Source organism: Dendrobium catenatum, unplaced genomic scaffold (genome assembly GCF_001605985.2).
Source record: "Dendrobium catenatum unplaced genomic scaffold, ASM160598v2 fragScaff_scaffold_542, whole genome shotgun sequence".
Lineage (NCBI taxonomy): Eukaryota > Viridiplantae > Streptophyta > Magnoliopsida > Asparagales > Orchidaceae > Dendrobium > Dendrobium catenatum.
Window position 1 is genome coordinate 201,911 of NW_021319004.1, and position 22,674 is coordinate 224,584.

The 22,674-nt window shown below is 37.9% G+C and overlaps 1 protein-coding gene across 4 annotated transcripts in view; it reads right to left on the reverse strand.

The window, feature by feature from the left end:
• The window catches only part of LOC110094505 (alpha-mannosidase At3g26720), a gene marked incomplete at its 3' end in the record, with an annotated part of 115,971 nt that overhangs the window by 2,045 nt on the left and 91,252 nt on the right, over nt 1–22,674 (reverse strand). For all 4 annotated transcript variants that reach the window (XM_028694691.1, XM_028694690.1, XM_028694689.1 and 1 more), the window contains 4 exon segments: nt 6,024–6,136; nt 7,021–7,086; nt 7,248–7,367; nt 7,565–7,612. In XM_028694691.1, coding sequence (XP_028550524.1) covers nt 6,024–6,136; nt 7,021–7,086; nt 7,248–7,367; nt 7,565–7,612 — 347 coding nt within the window.

Sequence of the window (22,674 nt, forward strand, 5' to 3'; positions counted from 1 at the left end):
GTAGAGCTTGGAAGATATTTGAAAATATTTGAATCACCCCTCCGGTTGAGATCTACATTCAACACGGCCATCATCAGGGTGTTTGGGGGCATTTTCACTTTCTAGATTGAACCTTGTCGACTCTGTCTACTGGTCGGCAGAGAATCGGGTTTCGTAGGCTTTATGCCTTGTTTAGTGAATTCATATTGTTATAGGCTCTGAAGGCTAATATGAATATATTGAAACAAATATTTTGGTCGTCACGGCCACATGTTTGATTGTTCGAAGCCTGTCGACTTCTATTGACCCGTATAGAAGGATCGAGTTCGAACTTGAATTCACTTATTGACCCGCGCAGCATCCCTAGGCGTAACGTGTGTACCAATAATACGCTCGCCGGTGCCATGCGAGTGTTTGGGGGCATTTTGTAATTATACCTTGTCTACTACTTTTTACCTGTTTAGGAGGATCAGGTTCAAATTTAGTAACCCGCGCAGCATCCCTAGACGTCACGTGTGTAGCAATAACACGCTCGCCGGAGCCCATGCGGGTTTTATGATTACTTTTACCCTTTTTAGTGTACCTATGTGTATACAAACTACGGTGCACGTGCGAGGTACTTTGAAAGATTTATAAACGCCTTCTGTCCGCTTGCAAGGATGTTGCGGATCTGGTGGCGTGGCGTAGCAGCTTCTGAATTTAGTGGTTCGCTGCTTTATACAGGTAGATTGTCGTGCATTATTTGTTGCTTTCAGCAGGCGGATTGATATACACTAACGAATCTCCTGCTTTGGATCATAGGAGCTTGCACTTGTTGTAGTCAATTGGTATTTTGCTTGTGGATATCTTGTTGTGTATGACGGGTCTTCTATAAAAACCCATATGTATTTGCATTTGTTGCCAATTGCTCCCCTTTTGCATGCTGAGCTCTGCATATTTATTTTTATTGAGTGGTCATTGCTTGTAAGAATATTACTGACATACCACCCTTGCCTTTAGATGATGTCTCATATGTATATATCTTATTGAGATTCATTTGAATGTATTGGGGATTGATTTGTCATGAGTCCTTGCTTGCTTGCAAATAGACTCCATTTGTAACTTCTTTGTAATGAACTTATACATGTTGCATATTTGCATGCACTTGATCTTTATCTTTGATGTATCTTCTTAGAGTTGGATCGTTAGTGATAGGGGCACTTGCATTTCTTCATGTTTACTTGCTTTTGTAGCTCTTGTGTATGAATTATGACAAATATTACAAATCTCTCATTTTTCTTTTGTAGCTCATATAGTGGACTAGCATTGTAGGTTTTCATTTGGAATCACATCATTTGTTGTGATCTCCTCCATCATCATCGCATACAGGTGTTTGCATCCGCTACAAATTTTGTATTTGTTCATTTGCATTAAGAACTTATAACTCATTAACTTGTATGACTTTTGAATTACTTGGATCCTTCTTAACCATTGAAGCACCAATCCCTCACCATTCCATTTGGAGACTTGATGTCATATTTTTAAATCAAGTAATTCATTGACTATTCATTTGACTTAAGTTCAGCTTGAGTCCAATGTCATTTGAGTCTAGGATCAAGCTCTAACTCAAGTCCAATATGAGTTCAGGTTCAAATGTAGTCTTTTACAGTTTATTTAAATCCGAGTTCTTTTGCATTTAGCTCAAATCCTTGTTCAAGCATGAGTCCAAGTCTTATGTTCCAAATCAAGTCCTCTGTGGTCCATGTCTTGTTCAAGTTTGATGTCCACAAGTTTTGAGTTCAATGTCAAAGTTCACCTCGCAAGTTCAAGTTCATATAGGTCGAGTCCTTGTTGAAGTTCAAATGAGAGTCCAAGTTATGTGCTCTTTGAATTCAATCAATTTCTTTTATATTATTCAAGGTCATTTTTAAGTAGATTGAATCAAGTTCACAAGTCCCAATTTGTTCCAAGTCCTTGTCTTGTTTCAGACAAAATTTCGGCAGCCCCCCGGCATCTCCCCCGATTAGGGGAAAAACTAAGAGGCCGCCTACCCGCCACGTCAACAAAGACGTGCATGGTTGGTGTTGGTGAGACACCGTTTAATTAATTATAATTAATTATGAGTAATTATAATTAATTATAAATAGCCTTAATTAATTATAAATAATTATTATTGATTAATTTTAATTTAAAAATAATAATTAATCAGTATTAACCTTAATTAAGATTAATCTTAATTAATTAAAATTAATTATGATTAATTACTTACAATTAATCATAATTAATTCTAATAATTATAATTAAATTAATAATTATAGTTAATTAAAGTTAATTATAATTAATTAAAATAGTCTTTAATTAAAATTAATTAATTAGTATTATTTATAATTAATTATAATAATTATAATTAATTACAATAATTATAACTAATATAATTAATATAAATTCTAATTAAAATTAATAATCATTAATTTTAATTAAAATTTTTAATATCTCTCCCCTTCCTCTCTCGGCGACATTACTAAATTTGGCTGAAGATTGCACGTGAAAGGGAGAGAATTACCTTCACACAGTGAGCTCCCGTCGTCTCTCACGATCAAAACAGGAAGAGGAAGTCGGAAATGGAGCGAAGTCGGACGACTAGGGCTTGCGGGATCGAGAGGCGTCGGGCTCGGCTTTGGACTGGATGAAGGAGATCGAAAGTGAGGTAGGGATTTTGAATTCTCTCTCTCTCTCTCTCTCTGCGGGATGGAGGGAGCTCGACAGATCTCGATTGCAAGAGGGGAGATCAGGATGGAGGGAAGTAGTGACGGGAGAGGGAGGAGCTCGGGATCAAGTGTGGAAGCAACAACCGAAAGCCTCGCTCGATTGGGTATTTAAGGACGTGAACGAGGAGACGATCGAGGAACTATCGCATGATTTAAGCAAAAATCGCGTGAACTGAGCAATTGTCAACGCCGAACCATATCAGGTATGCGGGATTTCTTGCGGATTTTGCGGGTTCGACAGTCCAAGGTGCAGGATTCGAAGGATTTCATTTTGAGGTACGTACATATTATTTTTTCTATTTTTGTTTCTTTGTACAGAGGTTAACAAATATCAATTCTAAAAGTTGAGAATTTGACCCAACCTTGAATTGAAAAATAAAAAGAGTGCAAAAGCCTATAATCATCATATGACTTATCTAAATGTGTTGAATTTCTTATGATCAGCATAGAATTTTCAGGTGTCCTCCATAATTGTTCACTATGTTATTATTAATTTTTATATATCATTTGTGTATTTCATTGAGCCTACCTCATTAGTAGTTGTTATAATGCAGGTAAGGGAAAGGAGCCTATAGGCACTAGAAAAAGAGATGACTGCTCTTTTTGGTGTAAATATGTTTTGGGTGTACAAAGAGATAAAAAGATATCTGAATGATAGAGGTACAAACTTTTGTGTATGTAAGAAAATTTTATAAGTTTTAGTAGAGCTCTGTATTTATTTTAATTATATTTGATGTTAATTGGAATACATTAAATGCTTCCTATGATTAAGTAACGAGTTTGATATGTTGACATGTTAGGAGATTCTAAATATGTTTATTTTACTCACTTGATTCTAAAAGTAGTAGCTCGAAATGAGTGTTAGTAAGAAGGGGCTGGTTTAGATTTTCCTTCTCTATTGTACTCCAGATTGATCGTTAGAGGGTGGGCCATATTAGGGCTTGACAAAAATTAGTATCAGAGTCAAATCAAGCTAAAGTAGAAGCATAATTGAATTTAAACAATAAAGTAGGATGAGATATAATGAATCTGATTTATACAGAGCTATAATTTGAATCAAGGTTTAATAGAACTATGCATGCATGCATTCATTTAAGACAATAAACATACATGCATACAAGACCTATTTAATGCTTTAAAATGATCATGTTTATTTCCGTGAGTATATATTATATAAATTATCTATATGCAAACATATAATTATGTCAAAAGAGTTGCTAGAAAAAATGACTTGTCAGTCATCTAGGTCGGATACAAAAACAGAGATGAATGAATAAAATAAGTCTAAAAAACTTCAAGATATTGTGCATTTGATCTCACAAGTGGTAGATAAAATAGAATTATGGAGAAAGCTTCTGCTAACGGTGGACCCAGATTTAAAAGTGATAGTGAAGTGAATCGGAATTTAAAATTATTTCAGACTTTTATACCGCCAACCATCGAAGTTGCAAGCGACCCCACACTAGCTGAAGATAGGTTATTAAAGATAGGAAAGATCCTCGATGGCATGATATGTCCTGAAAACATAAAAGTACCATTGACCACACTTGTTTTGAAAGGAGAAGTAGAAAGACAGTGACAAGCACTGCATAGAGAAAAATTTGGACAAATGCCTATCACTAGCATACAATGGGATATGTTTGTGAAGGTTTTTAAGTACTACTTTACAGTAAGTTATTAATTAATAATTTACTAATTAACAGTCATTTAATAATTAGAGTAATTATTTGCTAACAATAATTAATAGTAATTAAACCTTAAACTTTCATATAAGTTTTCAAGTTACTTTAATTAATCTAAATTTATATTTTTACATGAAACTTTTGGGTGTTATAGGTGAACTCTTGTATTTGCATGCATGCACATTTTCTTTTTTTGTCTAACTTTTCATTTATGTGTTGAAAGTTCTTTATTAGTTTCATTTTTCTTTTACATACATTTTAAACGATAAATAAACTTTTCACACACACATAGATTGATATTGCATTGTAAATTTTTTTGTTGATCCTTCATCATTTTGAACATAATAAATATTTAAATATAACAAATAAATAAGCATTATATTACATTAAAACTGAAATAAAAATAAAAGAATATAATTGTTATAAAACAACTGTAATTATCCACTTTGATTACTTTCATGATTCAATTCCATTCAAATCCTTGATCCTTAAAATAGCCTTCCTTAATCAACCCTAAAGTCACACATAGTTTATAAATTTGCATTATTATCTTATCTATAACTTTCATTAATTACACATAATTGTTTCTTTAACAAGTATGAAATCTTATCTAAATTTTCTTTTGAAACCCCTTACTAGCTTCAACACTTCATCTTAGTTCAATAGTTTAAGTCCTTCAATGTCGAGCTCCTGTCTTGCTTCCGATCGGAGAGGGGAAGTCGTACAAGGAGCGGTGTCGAACAGCCACGAGGAGTTGAAGAAGCGTCCGAAAGGTAGAAAGTTATCTTCACAACGAGTTAGCTCCGGTTCCTGCTTCCGATCTCGATGTCGTAACATCCGATCCAACTCGTAGGGAATGTCGTCGAAGGAGCGGTCGGACAGCGGTAATGGAGTCGGAGGAGAGGCGAGCTCCAGTCGTTGCTTCCGATTCGACCCAAAGGGAACGTCGTTAATGGAGCACAGTCGAACAGCCCCGAAGGAGTAGAAGAAGCGCTCGAAAGGAAGATAGGTGGCTACCTTCTCAACGAGTAAGCTCCCTTCTTGCTTCTGATCAAACTATCGTAACTTCCGATCTTACAGGAGGGAAAGTCGTTGCTGGGGCAAGGTCGAGCGAGAGAGGGAGAAAGCGGGAGAAAGAAATCGAGAGAGAGAGAGAGAGAGGAAGAGCCAGGGCCGAATACCTCTTCTCTTTGGTTACTTAATGTCGCGTGAGGAATCGTGCGTGAAACGACTCGAGGGTGGCTTCGACGTGCGAAATGCGGCGACGACGTGCGAGTAGGTACGAATTTTTTTTTCTTTTTTTTTTGTATGCTAATAACAGGTTAACACCAATGTAAACATTTCAGCAAAATAAACAATGTAGTCTGGAACAGAAGACGAAAATAGGTTAAGTCAGAGATAGATAACGACAAGGTTTTTTAGATTAAAAACAGCAAGTGGAGCAATTGGTAGGACAGTCAATTATCCAGCTACCTACGTCCAATGCAGCAATGAAACATATGCAAGTCTCACACGTCATGAAAGCAATAGACTTCGGCTTAACAGATGACAAAATTTGAGCTTCAATACAGAATCTAGAAGTCCTAGTTTACATGATAAAGGGGGAAGAATGTACCTATGAAGCATCAATTCTACTTGCCCATCCTGTATGCTGGAACCACCCATACTACGGTCTACCAAGAGGGAGAGTTCTGTGCGGTTATCTTGCAAGTAAATCCCAAGGTTGATCTACAAAGAAATTAATTTACATAAACAAAAGCAAGTGGTATATCTTGTTTACATGTTAACATTAGTGGCTAGAAATTACATGACAGCCAAACTGCATATCTGCCTTAGGGCATAAAAAATGGACATTCTAAACAACAGTAGCTGGTTTGTTGGAAGAATGATGTCAACTGCTTTGAAAGCATAATAATGCTGAAGTGTAAAGATCCCTCCTTCCCTTACTCTCTCATTCTTACTCTTATTCTTTTTTATTTCTTTACAGTACAAAGCATGAAATATAGCAGCGCTTAAATTAGTAAATTGCACACATTTGTAAATTATTGTGCTTTTAAAGCAAAAATATGCATCAGCACTAAGACAAATCAAGTAAATAATGAAATAAAACTTAAGCATGAGCAGGTCACACTACATGAGGGAAATGAAAAAAAGAACTGGAAGCCAATACAAAATAGTCAAGATAAATGCCAAAGAGAAAAAGGAAGAATGAAACAATAAAGGAAGAATGAAACAATAATAATTGGTGCTAAATCAAAAATAAATCTCAACACAAGTGTGAAAAATAAGGAAAAAAAAAAGAATACAAAACCAAAATAATTAATTAAAACTAAAATACCTATCCACCAAAGAAATTAAATAACCAAAGAGTAGGTTGTAAAACTAAAGAACATGGTTGGAATGCATTGAGTTTAAAGAGATTACCAATAAAAAAGAGCAGGGTGTAACTAAAGCACAAGTTTGGAGTGCTCTGTGATTTAAGAGAGAAGCACATGCTTTGCTTCTTTAGAATGCTCTTCTTTTCTGACCTCAGAATCCGGTGTTTCAAATTGGATTTAAATTGCCAATATCAATGAGTGTTTACAGTCATTAGGGTATAAATAAAAACTTACGGGATAATAATTTCCAGCAACAGGTTGGTGTACTTGCAGTACCCAGTCTGACCTATAATTTCGAATCTGTAAAAGCAAAAAAAAAAGGTTATGAATTAAATAGGAAGCTGTAAAACACAATGCAAATAAAAAAAATTGAACCGTTCTACCAGAAACTGGAATTGTTCATGTGTAGTATAGAACTGCAATAAATGATTATAAACTGCAAGTGAAATCATGAATTTTACCCTCTTTAAGAAATCTCGCCCATTTGAATCTGTGTAAAATATCTTATTGGTCAGCATCCTCGTAGTAAATTGGGTGGCTAATTCTTTCCCATTTCCATCTTCAATGGGCATCGGACCAACCTGAATTGTAGTGCCTCATATTATTAACAGATTCATAACATGAAACCAATGACAAATGGGTAAATTACTTCTCAAATTTATGAAGTACAGAAGCTCGCATGCAGTCATCTTATCTAGAAAAGCATAATCATTTTGAGAAAAACACAAGAATGCGGTGAATCTCAAGAGATTATCAACTATTTAAAGAAAATGCTTACTGCAAACTCAAACTCTATATGCTCCTTTGCGTTGTATACCCTTGTAATCTGCAAAAACATTTGAAGATTATGTTGAGTAAATTCAATTTACCAGTTTTCCAAAAAAGATAAAGCTAAAAAAAATTAATATGAATATAACATAGCATTATCAAATATTATATATATATATATCTTGGAGAAATTTTTCTTTTACTCTTTTTACTTTATTTAAATTTATTAAAAATAACATTCCAATAGAAGTAAATTGATGGAGGATGGCAGTAGACTACTCGGGGAAGTTTTTATCAATTGAGGAAGAGGCAATAGAATAGAGGAAAGGGGTTAGTGAAATAGGACATTAACTCATAAAAGATAAAATAAAGACAAACAAGGACAAACACAAATCAAGATCAATGTTGTTTATACTCATCCACTACTTGTAACCTAGCACATCATGTGGCTCCATCTGCGTGGCCTCGTACCTATGCTTGAGGCACACCTCTTCTTGATCATGGTCAGATGGGTGGAATGGTTCCACCATTGTTCCGCAGGTTGTGAGCAAGGTCCACGCATACTGGCACTCTATATAATACCCAAAAAAGTACGCATAAACTTTCATTAAATGTTCATCTATTTTTCATTAAATCCTACTTCTAGTTCCAAGCATTTTGTCATTTTGACATATAGAAATAAATGTAAAATCTTAATCTAACTGCATATGTATAAATATTAAATGCATAACTATTTAATATTTCAAGATCAGTTAATTAATTAACTATAAGTTATACTAGTAACTGTCATTTGTTTTCATTATTTTATTTCTTTACTGTAGCTTTTCCACTTAGCACAACATGCAAAAGGACTTGATGAGATCTGATGGCTGGAAATAGCCAAAGGACATTAGTGGATTTAGGAATATATTAAATTAATATAGTGGAGAATAGGGTAGAACTATCAGCTTTTTCCTTAAGCCCTTCATTTTTATTTCTTTTTTTCTACCCAATAAAACCTCTAGAGCTGAAGTTGGTTGTGAGAAGTTGGGTGAGAAGTAGGGAAGAAATTGTTGTAGGTTGTTGCTAGAGGCTGCTGGAGAAGAAAATAATTCAGCAAACTAAGGTAAGAGATTAAGTAGATGCTGGAATTAAGTGTTTTTTGTTGGAATTAAGCGTGGTTTTCTGAAATTTCATGTATTAAGTGTGGTTTGCTGAATGATGTTTGCTGAAATTCAGGTGTATCAAACAGTTTGGAGCTGCTGTATGGGAAAAATTCAGCTGCTGCAGGCTGGTGTAGGTGAAGAATTCAGCTACATTAAGGTAAGATATAGATAAGATATAGATAATATAGATTGTAGTGTGCTGTAGATGATGAAATCAGTTAGGAAATAATGCATTTTGTTGTAATTCAGAAAATGGGATAGAAGATACTAAAATTTGAGCTGTCATCAAGGGTTAGTGTTGTTTTTGGTTGATGCCTGCTGAAACTATAAGCATAGAGCAGCTATGGTTGATGTAAAAGAGGAAGAAAGTGGAAATCAGAAAAAGGAAAGGAGAGGAAGTGAGGAAAAGAACTATATGGGAGAAAAAATTTAGATTGAATGAAAAGAAACTTGATTGAGGTAAAGTTTGTAAGATTTTTATCTGGTATGTTTTAATTGAATTGTTTTTCTGAATGCAATTATTGAAATGAAAAAAGTTATATTTAGGTTGTATATCAAAGGAAAAGAAATCATAATATTTTAGGTGAACCAGTTTATCCGTCTGTTCTAGAAAATAAGGTGAGATACTCAAACTATGCTATAGGGATTAATAAAGCTTTATTTCATTGCAATTCATATCTACTATATTAATGATAGCATTTATTTCAGATTTCTTCAGTTTACTCTTGTATGAACTATGAACATGTATAAATATGTTTATGAATAGCATATATCATGAGGGTTAAAATGCAATGTTAAAAAAGATTGCTATTGAGAAAGTGAAATAAATCATATATGGGGGATTGACCCGTACAAGTAAAGGAGAAAGATCTAATGAAGTAAGACTACACTCTCAATTCTAAAAGTGAAAATTTGAACCCAATCTTGAATGAGAGAGCAATTTCAAATCTAAAAGTTGAGAATCTGACTCAACCTTGAATTGAAAAATAAAAAGAGTGCAAAAGCCTATAGTCATCATATGACTTGTCTAAATGTGTTGCATTTCTTATGACCAGTATAGAATTCTCATGTGTCCTCCATAATTGCTCATCATGTTATTACTAATATATATATATATATATATATATGTGTGTGTGTGTGTGTGTGGGAGAATGAAAAAAAAAGAGTTAAAAAAGAGAGGGAAAGAATTATTTTCGTATATTTTTGCCACCCGTCGTCGCCATCACCTCGCCAACCACCATGGTATAACTTCCTTAACTCAGGTTCTCATTTTCGGCATTTGCGGCGGACCGGCAAACCCCCTTTACTCGCTCTCGTAGCACTGTGGGAGGAAACCCGGTTCGGCGCCTACGACGAGGCGGGTAATCACCTAAAATCCAATTTTCGACATTTGCGCGAGCCTGAGAACCACCTATACGTGCTCTCATAGCACGGTAGGAGGGAGTTCGGTGTGACGCATACGGCAAGGTGGGTAAGACCTGTAGCGTGGTGGGGATGTTACTTAAGTACATGTACATGCCCTTGTGATGTGGCATGGAAAGCCACCTGTGTTCTCGTATGGATACTTTTGAAGACCCCATACACGCTCTCGTAGCGTGGTGGGATGAAAAGATGTACGGCCCGGTATCCCCCGACGCCTATCATACACGCTTGAGTAGCGTGGTGGGATGTCCCAGTTTCTCATAGTTTCCCCTAAACGGCGGAAAAGTCGGGAGTCTGTCGAAATTTTCAGTAACGCGGGGGACTTGAACTTAAACTTGCACTGTGGACTAAAGCTTAAACTCAACATTGATTAAGAAGAGATAATTTGGAACAATAATAAGGACTTGGACTTGAATGAACTAAGATGAACTCAAATGAATTAAATCCAAACTTGAACAAAATGAAGAACTCATAATTCAATCTGATAACAATGACTTGCAAATTCAAACTTGATTTGAACTTGAACTTAATCGAACAAGGCTGCAGTGGACATGAACTCGAACCAGATTGAACACAAGGGACTCGTGGACATTGGACTGGAACTTAACCACATCGAGTGTAACTTGAATCATTACAAGGGACCTATGAACTTGCAAATTCAAACTTAACTTGAACTTGTACTTTGAACTTGAACTGTACAACACCAAGTGGAACTTGGACTTTAATGTAACATAGTGCATACGCACTGGACCTGTAAATGAAATTGAAATGAGAACTTGAACCTCAATGAACCATGTCTTGGATGTAAAATCAAACTCAAAACAAGCTTGAGCAAATAATGTTGAATTGGACTCGGATGCAAATAACAAATGGCTTGAACTCGGGTCCGATCACAAGAGACTTTAACAACATGAACTATAAAGAACATGGATGAAGTACACAGGACTTGGCTTTGGATGAATGAACAAAGTCTAAATGCATGGTCATCCAAGTGAATAAGTTGCAAGTGGAAAATAAAATCTCAATGCATGTGAAAGATGATCAAGGAAACCCAAATGATTTAGAATATGCAACCAAAGCAACAAAGCTTCTTACAAACATACACAATGCAACACATTTGAAGCATATGAGTCCCTGCGAGTTGTTGTGGGAAGCTTCTTATTTATGCAATAATTACCCTACAAGCAAGAGGGGTTCAATGTGCAATGGGCATGATGAGTTAAATACAATGTGCTTGCAAGCAACGTCGGGTAACTACAAATGCAAATACTACCCATATGCGATAATAAAGAACTTGCTATGCAAACGATAATCAATATAAGGAGAGAAATGGTGACACCATCGAGTGACGAACAAAACCTTGATGTAGAGGACTTATACAATTGTACCTACGAGGTCAAATGCACTGTACTTGCAAGGGCAAAAGATGGCTGTAAAATGCATATGTGTATCCTATATGCACTATTTGGATCTCCAACACAAGCAACAATGCTAGTTGGCTGAAGAAGGCGACACTGGAGATCAATAGCGAAGGACCCATCGCCGTAAATAAGTTGTGAATGGCAAAGGTGAATATTCGACTGCTACAGGCGAATATATTGGATGGAGGAGTTTGGTCGTGGAGGGCCGATCGGGTGAGGGAGGAGTTCGGGATGCATGGAGTATCGTGGGAGAGAACAGGGGGAGGATCGGAGGCTTGCGATCGTGTAGAGTCGGGGAGCACCGAAAGGAACCGAGAGCTTCGGCTTCATTTGCTTGGTATTTAAAGACCCGAATGGGAGTGGGATCGAGGAATCGTCGCAAAATTTTGGCAGAAATCCCGAAACGGCGCCAGATTCAACAGGATTTTCGCTGATTTTGGGAGAAAAATCGGGAAGGATTTTGGGATTCAACGGATACAAGGAATGTATGTGGGATTTCTATTTTTCTTTTTCTTTTCTTTTTGGTTCCTTTGAGTATAGCATGGAGGTCAACAAATGCTCCCCAACAAATGTGGTACGCGTCTAGAGTGAACCATGTTTGTTGTATGCTGATTGACCTTGTGGATCCCCAGATATTTATTCTAGATTTCACACTAGGGCTTTCATTTAGTGGATCTCCAAAAATTTTCTTGGATGTCACACTAAGATTTTCAATTAGTGGATCTCAAAAAATTTGTCTTTATGCCTTCATAGATCTTTAGATGTACTTGTATTCTTCTATATAGATGATACATTTTCTCTTGGCCATGTAGAGATTTATGGGATAGTGATAGAGTACTTCATAGTCAGATCCCTAGACTGTTACTTTATAGATTAAAGCTAGCAGATAGCGTTGCCACCTTTTTCTCTTCTTTTGCCACTGTTGTCACCTTCGTTTCTAGCTTTTTTATATCTGCTTGCATCTTTCTCAGTTTGTAGGACTCGCTTCTTCAGCTTTTCTGCAGTTACTCTTGGGCTCAGGTACATTTCCTTCACTTTTTTTTTTAGTTTTGACTTTGTGCTCGTACTGATAATATTGTGTATTTTTTGCATGCCACTGCGAGAAGAGGATCCAAGCATCAGCCAGTTTTTTCTACCTTGTGAGGCTTCAGTTTTGGTACGTTTTTACTTTGTTTGTACTGTTCTTTTTCTTTCTTTAGTTGCTTTCTGACACCCCCTTTTTTTTGCTCTACACAGGCTTCAAGAGGATTGGGATACTTCTTCGTGAGCCACTTTGGGAGATGCCTATTTCAGGTACAACTTTTTTTTTGTAGTTTTACATATATCGCATAATTCTTCTTCTTTCTTGTTGACATGTCCAATGCTTTGTGCAGGTCCTAGAAGTGCAGAACACCTGGACTTTGGAAGGAGCAGAATAAAGCTGTCGGCTTCCTCTTCAGGCGTAGTTTAGGAGATAGATTTCAGTCCTCTGTGAATGACATTGTACTTTTCTTTTTCTTTCAGCTGATGTAATCTCGTAAAAAGATATAGTCTACAAATTTGTATATGAATTCTGAACTTAATAAAATAAAGTTATTTTATAAATTCAGTTAGTGACGAGCTCTATTTTTACTGTTCCTGAGATTTCTGTGTTTATACTCTGACCTGTGCTCCTTGTATTTTAAATATTTATTTGGGGATCTCGACATGCTGTGCAATGTCGACCTAAATGAATATTTAAAATGCCTCCAATCTTTTAAGGGCATTTGTAGGTATCATCTAGGGTGCTCATTCCATGGCTTCGACTTGAGTCATAGGATTCTGATTCTTTCTGTCTTGTGCTTTGTGCTGTAGACATTGATGGAGGATTACCTGATTTATCCTTACTGATTTGTCAGAAAATTTTTTGTACTTTCGGCCCTATGCTTTTAGCTCTAGCGGGCTTGATGAAGGAGTAGATGCTGATGACCAAAACCCTTAGGTTTGTATTAGGTCAATGGCGAAAAGTCATCGGTCTAGAGCTTTGTGCATAACGGACTTGTTGATGACAGGATCCACTTAGTTCAGCCATAAGCTTTGTGCGAACTTTAGAATAATTTTCTTTGGTCCTTTACTTTGTGCTTTGACGGACTTGTTGAAGAAAAATTCCTTCGATCCTCGCTTTGTGCTTTACAGATTTGTTGAAGAATTTGCAGGTTCTGGACTCAGTTGATAGTACCGAATGTAGGTAGTATCTTGATCATTAACCACTTGAGAAGACTTTAATCTGAATCACTTGAGTTCATCAAATCGGGAGAGCTAGAATTTGATAGCTCTTTATCCTCTGATTGCTGAAACGGGGTTCCTCTACTACGGCCTTTCTTATAGCTTGTTGAGTAGATGGAGCTGCCAGCGATCTGGCCATATTTAGGCGTGTTGGCTCCGACCTTTTACACCCATTCAGGCTTCAGACTTGAGCTAAGGGAATTGCGCTCCCCAATGTTGATTTTGCTAAAGTTGATAAATTTGGAGTCATCCTTTCTGGTTGCAGATTTTAGAGCCTACGAACATTCGATGGTCATTCGAGACTTACCCTTCCACTGGAACTTTGATTCTTCAGTCATTTGGGAGAATTTTTGTATACTACGATCACTTGAACTAGTCGAGTCAAATTTGCATTCGTGCTTCCTACAGTCCCTACTGACGGGTGGGTTGACGAAGTGAGGGTTCCGCTACTACGGTCTTTCTTATGGCTTGTTGAGTAGACGGAGCTGCCAGCGATCCGGCCATATTTGACCGTGTTGGATCCGAACTTTTACACCCATTCGAACCTTAAGCTTCAGCCTGTTGAAAGACTTCAAGCTTTTCTGGCCCAATTTATTAGAGTGTGTAATCACAAAAGTCTCTTTCTTGACTTTTGAGTCTTTGTTCATTGGAGAAGTTGTCTCGGTCTTTTGTAATATCACCTGCATATACTTTGAAAAAGAATTCATTGTATTCTTCAGCATAAAAGAATATTTGTATTGATAATTTTAAATATTTATTCGGGAATCTCGGCACGCAGCGCGATGTCGACCCGAATAAATATTTAAAATGCCCCCTGTCTTGCAGGGACATTTCAAAATGAACTGAATTTAGAATTTAAGATTTTAAATATTCATTTGGGGATCTCGATGTGTAGCACGATATCGACCCAAATGAATATTTAAAATGCCTCCTGCCTCATAGGAACATTTTGGATAGGCTTTTTGTCTTTGAGTTTTTTAAATATTTATTCGGGGATCTCGGCACGCAGCACGATGTCGACCCGAATAAATAATTAAAATGCCCCCATTCTGATGGGGGATTTTGAAATGCGTTCTTGCCATACAAGAGAATTTTCAAAATATGAATGTAAGCATGCACTAATAACCATACACATAAAACTTTGATTATAAAGTACATTAGACATGGATTTCTCATGCATGATACTTCTTTAAATGTCGGCCATTGATAGGTGGCATAGGCCTCTGACAGTTCAGATCGATTAACTGATATGCTCCTCCTTGGTACACCTTCTCGATGACGAAGAGGCCTTCCCAATTTGATACAAATTTGCCACTGATTCTTCAGTGTGGGATGATTGGTCTACTCAGCACCAAGATTAATTCCCCTTCTTGAAATGTCCAGGGCGCACCATCAGATCGAAGGATTATTCCATTCTTCTTCGATAGATTTCTAGGTTTTGTTGAGCTTGTAACCTGAGTTCATCAAGTGCGTCGAGCTCTTCCACTCTGAGGCGGGCATTTTGCTCTTGAGTAAGATCATTCTGAATTGCTACCCGAAGTGACGGTAGTTCAATCTCCAATGGTAATACGGCTTCAACACCGAACACCATTGAATAAGGAGTGGCTTTAGTTGGTGTTTCATAAGTTGTACGATAGGCCCATAGAGCTTCTGCCATCTTTGTATGCCACTCTCTTTTGTTTTTAATGAGAATCTTCCTCAACAATTTCATCAACGTCTTGTTGAAAGCATCTGTCAAGCTATTTTCCCTTGGATTATATATGGATGAGTACCACCAATCGATTTTGTATCGATCAACTAACTTATAGATTTTTGTACATTTGAATGCAGTGCCATTGTCTGAAATTATGCAGCAAGGCACACCAAATCTGTAGACAACATTGTGGGTAAAGAAATTGATCACATGTTCGGATGTGACCTCTCTGAATGGAGCCGCTTCTGCCCACTTCGAGAAATAGTATGTTTCTGCCAGAATAAAACAGAGTCCCACTGATGACGGGGAATCTATTGGCCCGATTATGTCAGTGTCCCAACATTCAAATGGCCAAGATGCTATTGTTGGGTGTAGTGGATTTGATGGTTGATATATAACATTACCGTGGATTTGATATTCAATGCAACTCTTTGTGTGGTAATACAATCTCTGACCATGATCGGCCAATAATAACCCATTCTCTTGATTTTAACTGCCATTTTAGGACCTGACTGATGTGCTCCACAAAGCCCTTCATGAACTTCTGTTACTACTTTATCAAATTCCTTGGTCCCTAGGCACCTTAGCAACATTTGAGCAAAAGCTCGTCTATATAAAGTATCATTGACAAATGCGTATCGCAACGCCCTTTTTTAAAGTTGTGCGGCTATAAAATTTTCTCTCAGAAGTTTATTTTCTTTGAAGTAGTCAATGAATGGCTGTCACCAATCATTTTAGACTTCAACATCCAAACAATGCCACCACGATTCTGAAGCTTGACTAGCTTTACGTCTCTTAACGATATGATATCCTTCCGGATAATTTTCCATAATGATCTGATGGAGAGGTTAAGGATCAATTGGAAGTATTTCTTGCTGATTTGAATCAGGTACTTCTGTTCTCGGAAATTGTAATAAAGTGGTCTCTAAGATACGACGATTGTAAACTCCGATGAATATAGGCTTCTCCTCATTGGAATTTGCCATTTTCTTGGCCAATTTGGCCAAACAAACCACTTTGGCATTCTATCCTCGAGCAATCTGAATTATTTTAACATTCGGCACCTGCTTCAGGAGCTCAAGAGTTCATCGGTGGTAATGAGCCAATTCAACCTTAGAAATCTTGTAGATGCCTAAGAGTTGATTTATCACAAGTTGAAAGTCTTAAAGATTTTGAATTTTGCCGTAATTGCAATCTCCAACCGTACTATTAGAGCTTCGTATTCGGCTTCGTTGTTAGTCCGAGGTTCAGTCAGGCTGAATGAAAATCTCATTATGCCTCCTTCAGGTGTTATGAGAAGAAGACCAATACGGGCTCGGGCTCTTGTAATATTTGGAGGTCGGACTGGTTTAATTGATGATGCTCCATCGAAGTACATCTCGCAAAATGGTAGGTTTTCATTTTTCTCAACTTACATGATTTATTCATCGGGCAAATCATCGTTTAGTGAAGAGTCTGCAGAGATAGGATGTGCAGCGAGAAAATCTGCCAAGGTCTGACCTTTCACCACCTTTTGTGGCATATATGTGATATCAAACTGCAGTAATAATACTACCCACCTGGCTAGGCGACCTGTCAACGCTGGTCTTGTCATCAAGAACTTCAGCGGATCGATCTTCGATATCAGGGTGATTTTGTGAGATAACATGTAGTGGCGAAGTTTTTGAACTGCAAAAATCAGCGCCAGACAATGCTTTTCAATTGGAGAATAACGGCTTTCTGCACCAATTAACCTCCGACTGATGTAGTAGAGCGCATTTTCTTTTCCTTCTTCATTATGTTGTGCCAATAATGCTCTGAGAGAATCTTCTAGTGCTACCGTATACAGTATAAGAGGCCTCCCCGAAATTGGCGCTTCCAAAATGGGCGGATTCAATAGATATCTCTTGATGCTGTCAAACGTCTTCTGACATTCTGCATCCCATTTGAAACGGACATCTTTCTTCATTACCTTTGAAAATGGATGGCACCTATCCAATAGATTTGATATGAATCTCCGAATGAAAGTTAGTTGTCCTTGCAGCGAGCGGAATTGTCGAAGGTTCTTTGGAGGTAGCATCTCCATGATTTCCTTGGTCTTGTTGGGGTCAATCTCTATACCTCGATGACGAACAACATACCCCAAGAATTTGCCGGAGGAGACCCCAAAAGCACATTTGAGTGGGTTCATCTTCAGATCAAACTTTCTGATTCTCTCAAATATAATTCAGAGATCTTTTAAGTGATCATTTTGGCCAAGGCTTTTTACAGCAAAGTCATCTACATAGCACCCGACCTTCTGATGTATCAAATCATCAAATATGTGAGTCATCGCCCGCTAGTAGGTAGCACCAGCATTCTTCAGGCCAAAGGGCATGACTGTGTAGCAAAAAATTTTGATGGGTGTTCTGAACGACGTGTCATTTTCATCTTCAGGAGCCATCTTGATCTAATTATAGCCTGATGATCCGTCCATAAACGAGAACATGTCATAGTTGGAAGTGTTGTCCACTAGGAGTTTGGATACAGGAAGTGGAAAGTCATCTTTTGGGCATGCCTTATTGAGGTCCCTAAAGTCAATCTAGACACGATTCTTCCCGTTCTTCTTCTTCACAGGGACAATATTGGGGATCCAATCGGCATACTTTTCTTCTCGTATGAAGCCCGCCTCTATGTGTTTCTTCGTTTTTACGATCACCTGTTCTTTAATCTCCAATCTCATTCTTCTAGGAGCTTGCTTGACGGGTGTTACATCGGGTTTGATTGCTAATCTATGAACTGCTATGTCAGGGGATAAGCCAGGCATCTCAGCATATGTCTAGGCAAAGCAGTCCCTGAATTCGCAGAGAAGTTCTTTTATTTCTTCTATTTTCTCCCCGGGTAGGAGAGAACTAATGAAGGTTGGACGAGGGTCTTCTTCAGTTCTCAAGTTGACTTCTTTTAACTCATCCATAGTGGCTGTCTGTCCACCATCTTCAAGTTCTTCTAGTGCAGGTTCGGCCTCTACGGGTTAATCATCATAATCATCAACTTCGTATATCTCTTCAGCACCACCATCATCAGATTAAATTTCCATTAATGTGATTGCCCGGCAAGTCTCTTTCCGGAGAAATTTTCGTTTGATGAATCTGATACCTTTATATACATCTATATCCTTCCGTCGTAATGGACGTGGATTCCTTCCATACCAGAAGCCCAAGCTTGTACGAAGCTGTCGTTTGGTGGTAGGAACATTTATTTGCTTTCGTAACATTCTCTGAATATTTTTGGTATTAAACCTAGGTAGCCTTGTAGGAAACAGTTCTTCAGAATCGAGGAGCATGCAACACCAATCATTATTCTCCTCTTCACGAACTCCCGTGGAATATAACACATTCTTTGACACAGTCCCATTTTTAAGGGGAGGCAAATAGAGGGTGGCGAGTTCTTCAATTTTATGCACCTCACACGGAATAATCTCCTTAAAGTGTTGTAAGGGAACACGCGTGACTACGAGTATACTATCTGAAATTGATAGGCTGTCTATTCTTCTAGAGAACACATTCTGCAACGTGTTCATATAAATAGAGTCGTAGTCATAATCATCATTTAAAAATTCAACTGCCTAGTCCATTCATCTGTGAACTGGCATAGTCTTCGAGACTTGGTAGGAGTAACATCGTCCTCATCCGAATCACTCCGAAGATGAGGTACATGTCTCTTTTCTTTGGGAATGGTCGGTGCTTTGGGAAGAGTCGGCATCGCCTTCTTTCTCCCCACCTGCCTCTTCTCACCTTCCCGTTCAGGTCGCTTTACAGCTTTTGAGTTTGATGCTCTAGCCTTAAGAGAACTCGAAGACTTTTGCTTTTTTGGCATGAAGTACCGTGCATCTTCGTAAACTGTTGCTTCATGAACTGTAAAGGGCTTAATGTCGCCAGAGATCCTGAATTCTTCTCCATCTTTAAGATACTTCATACACTGGTGTAATGTTGACGGTACAATACCATATTCATGTAACCAGAGACGACCTAGTAGCGCCTTGAATGAAATATCCGCATCAATCACACAGAATTTAGCTTCTGTATGGAGTTCTCCAAATATAAGAGGAAGCATGAATTATCCGAGGGTTTTCTGCCCTTTTTCGTTGAAACCATATACCATCAATTTATCTGGTCCGAGGTGTTCCACATTAAGGCAGAGGGATCTTAGTACTTTCAAGCTTATTAAATTTACGGAGGATCCGGGATCGATCAGGATTCGACTGATGATCAGCTTATCGCTCTTTGTAGTAACATACAGAGGACGATTATGGTCTGCAGTCCCAAGCATCATGTCCTCTTTGGAGAAAGTAATGAATGGCTGATTACGAGCTTATAAAATCTCAGTCAGATTGCGTTCAGCAAAATAGGCCTCGTATCTTTCGGGATCTTCGAGAGCCTGAATCAGAGTCTCCCGAAGGTCTTTAGACATTACTAAGGGCATCGTATATGCTAAGTTGTGCTGAGATTTTTCTCAGATGGAATAAAATATTATAATCCATCACATTGGCTGAAGTCTTCTTTTTCTTATGATCTTCAAGAATAATATCATCGTTGATAACTATCTCTTTCTCCATATCTTTATTGGAAACCCTTTTCTTCGGTGGAGGCTGTAGTATCTTGACGCTTCTTAACTACACTTGAGCAATCTCCTTCGGTTCAGAATCATTTAATGGAGCATTTTCTTCAGAATCAGCCATTATTGCATCTAGGGATTCATCTGTTGATTCAGAGTCACCACCCAGGTTTACATGTCCCATCCGAGATGCTATGCTAGGGTCTGATTCATCTTCCTCTGGAAAATACAAATCCTCCTCCGAATTGTAATCCATTGGTAGCACCATCATAAAGGATTCAGCGGGTACTTCTTCTGTGCATTCTTCTTTTGTCAAGGTACTCTGTGCCACTGAGATGATCTGATATACTTCTATTGGAAGATAATTCTCATCATCTTCTTTGACTTCATCTATCTTAAGCTCTACCATGAAGTCAGCGAGCTTGATAGATCTCCTTACAGTTTGGTAGTACTCATCCAAACTGTCGATATCCCTTTGGGTTGCAATAATTTTCTCCTTGGGCTTCTTCAGTTTGGTTTTCTTCTTGGATGATTTCATCTTTCCAGTCTTCAAAGTGGCAGCTTGATTGAAAAATTGTTTAGAAGTAGAAGCTCATGCTATAGGCAGAGCTTTCAAAAAATAGGAGACTTCCACTTTACACTTGGAACTCCTTCAAGCTGCTTCAACATCTTCACAGTTTTCTTGGAGACCGCAGTCTTCCACTATTCTTCCTGAATTTGCTTCTTTTATTTTCTTCTTTCCTCAACCAAGGGTACGGAAGAGGACGTGACCACCCGAGTTGATTCCTTCTATGGTGAGATAACACATTGTCGGATAATGTGAGTTCCCCCTTTTGATATTTTCTTTCAAGTCAATCCTTGAAGATGTAGCAATCTTCAATAGGATGGCTGAGTACCCGATGATGTGTGTCATAATTTGGGTCACCAGTGTGCTTTGATTCTTCGGGCCTCTTGCATTCAGGAAGTTCTAAACTCGTTCTAAACACTTGTCGAAATAATTTGGCGACACTCTCCCTCTTGAATGAATATTCTTTATTCATTTTATCTTTGAGGGATTGGAATATTCTATCACCAGTTCCCGATGTTTGCCTCGGACGTTCTCCAATACCTTGATAAGTTCGTGGCCTATCATTTCCCCCTAATATCAACTTCGGCTGGGGGTTGGAGTTGTAGACCTGTTTAGGCTTTTCTTCATACTGCATTGGTTGTTTGCCCTTGTCTACGTTGTAAATCACTTGCCTTTCTCTATCAGCTCTAGAGAAGAATGTAGAGTCGGCATCACCCCTTCTAGCACCCGGGGCCTTAGCTTTCTTGGGCTTATCAGAGTGATTTTCTGATCTGGACAAGATCAATTTTTCAAACTTGGCCTCTGTCCAGCAAGTCTTGAAATGTGTTGATTGTAGCCATGCACAGGAAGGGTTGCATTTTGTCATCAATGTTGCCCATTAACAACTGTACGGCATGCTCTTCTTCAAGCTGTTTCTCACATTTTATACTCAGATTTCGCCAGCGAGAAATGTATTTTGTCACTGATTCCTCTCTTTTTCTCTTCTCCAAAGCAAGGTCAGCGATAGTGATCTTCTCTATTGCACTAGCAAATCTCTTCACGATCATAATTTTTAATTCTGCGAAAGTCTTAACAGAATCATTTGCAAATTCAACGTACCATTCGAAAGCAGTTGTTGTTAAACAACTAACGAATTGTCGGAAGAGCAGTGCGTCATTTCCTCCTGTATTCCCACAAGTGGCTTTAAATTGTGTCAGGTGATGCCTGGGGTTGTTATTACCATTGAAAGTGATGAACTTTGGGACCGAATATCCTTTTGGATATCGTACTTGGTCGTATTCAGCATGATACGAACTACCTTTGCCAATTAACTTTTCTGCTTGATCAACACCTATAACAGCCCTGATCTTTTCGGTGATGATTCCTTCCAACTGTGTAGCAGTCACAGGTTCAGAAGTACTTGCAATATTTTGTGGGGTGGGCTGGCGAATGACGTTATGAATTTTATGACCACCTTCAAGAGTACCTCGTACTCCCGAGACTTGAGGTATTTGAAAGTTTGGAGGATCTGGAGGAGGACTGGACATGGCACAGAAAGCGGCAGTTCTCTACATCATCTGCATCATTGCCCCCATCACTACAGGAAAATCGTCAATTACCGGCAGATTTTTCCGGCGGCTTGCCGGCGACCGACTTTTCCGACAGCATTCCGTCGGCTTTCCGGCGGCTTAAATTTTAGAAAAAATTCTGACGGTTTTCCGGCGACTTACCGGCGATTTTACGACAGTTTTGTTTTCGACGGTTTCCGGCGGCTCTTCCATCGATTTACCGGCGGTTTTCCGGCGGCTTTCCAGCTTTACCGGCGGCTTCTAATAATTAATTTAATTAATTAATAATTATTAATTTATTTTAATTAATTATTAATCTAATAACTTAGTCTATATTAATAAAATAACATATTTAATTAATTAATAACTTTAATATATTATTTTTTATTAATTTTTTAATCATAATTTTGCTGTTATATAGTTTAAATAAACGGCGGGAGAACGACTGGGCAACGGGCTATTTTTTTAATTAAATTTTAGATATTTTCCGGCAGTGTATGGCCGCCGT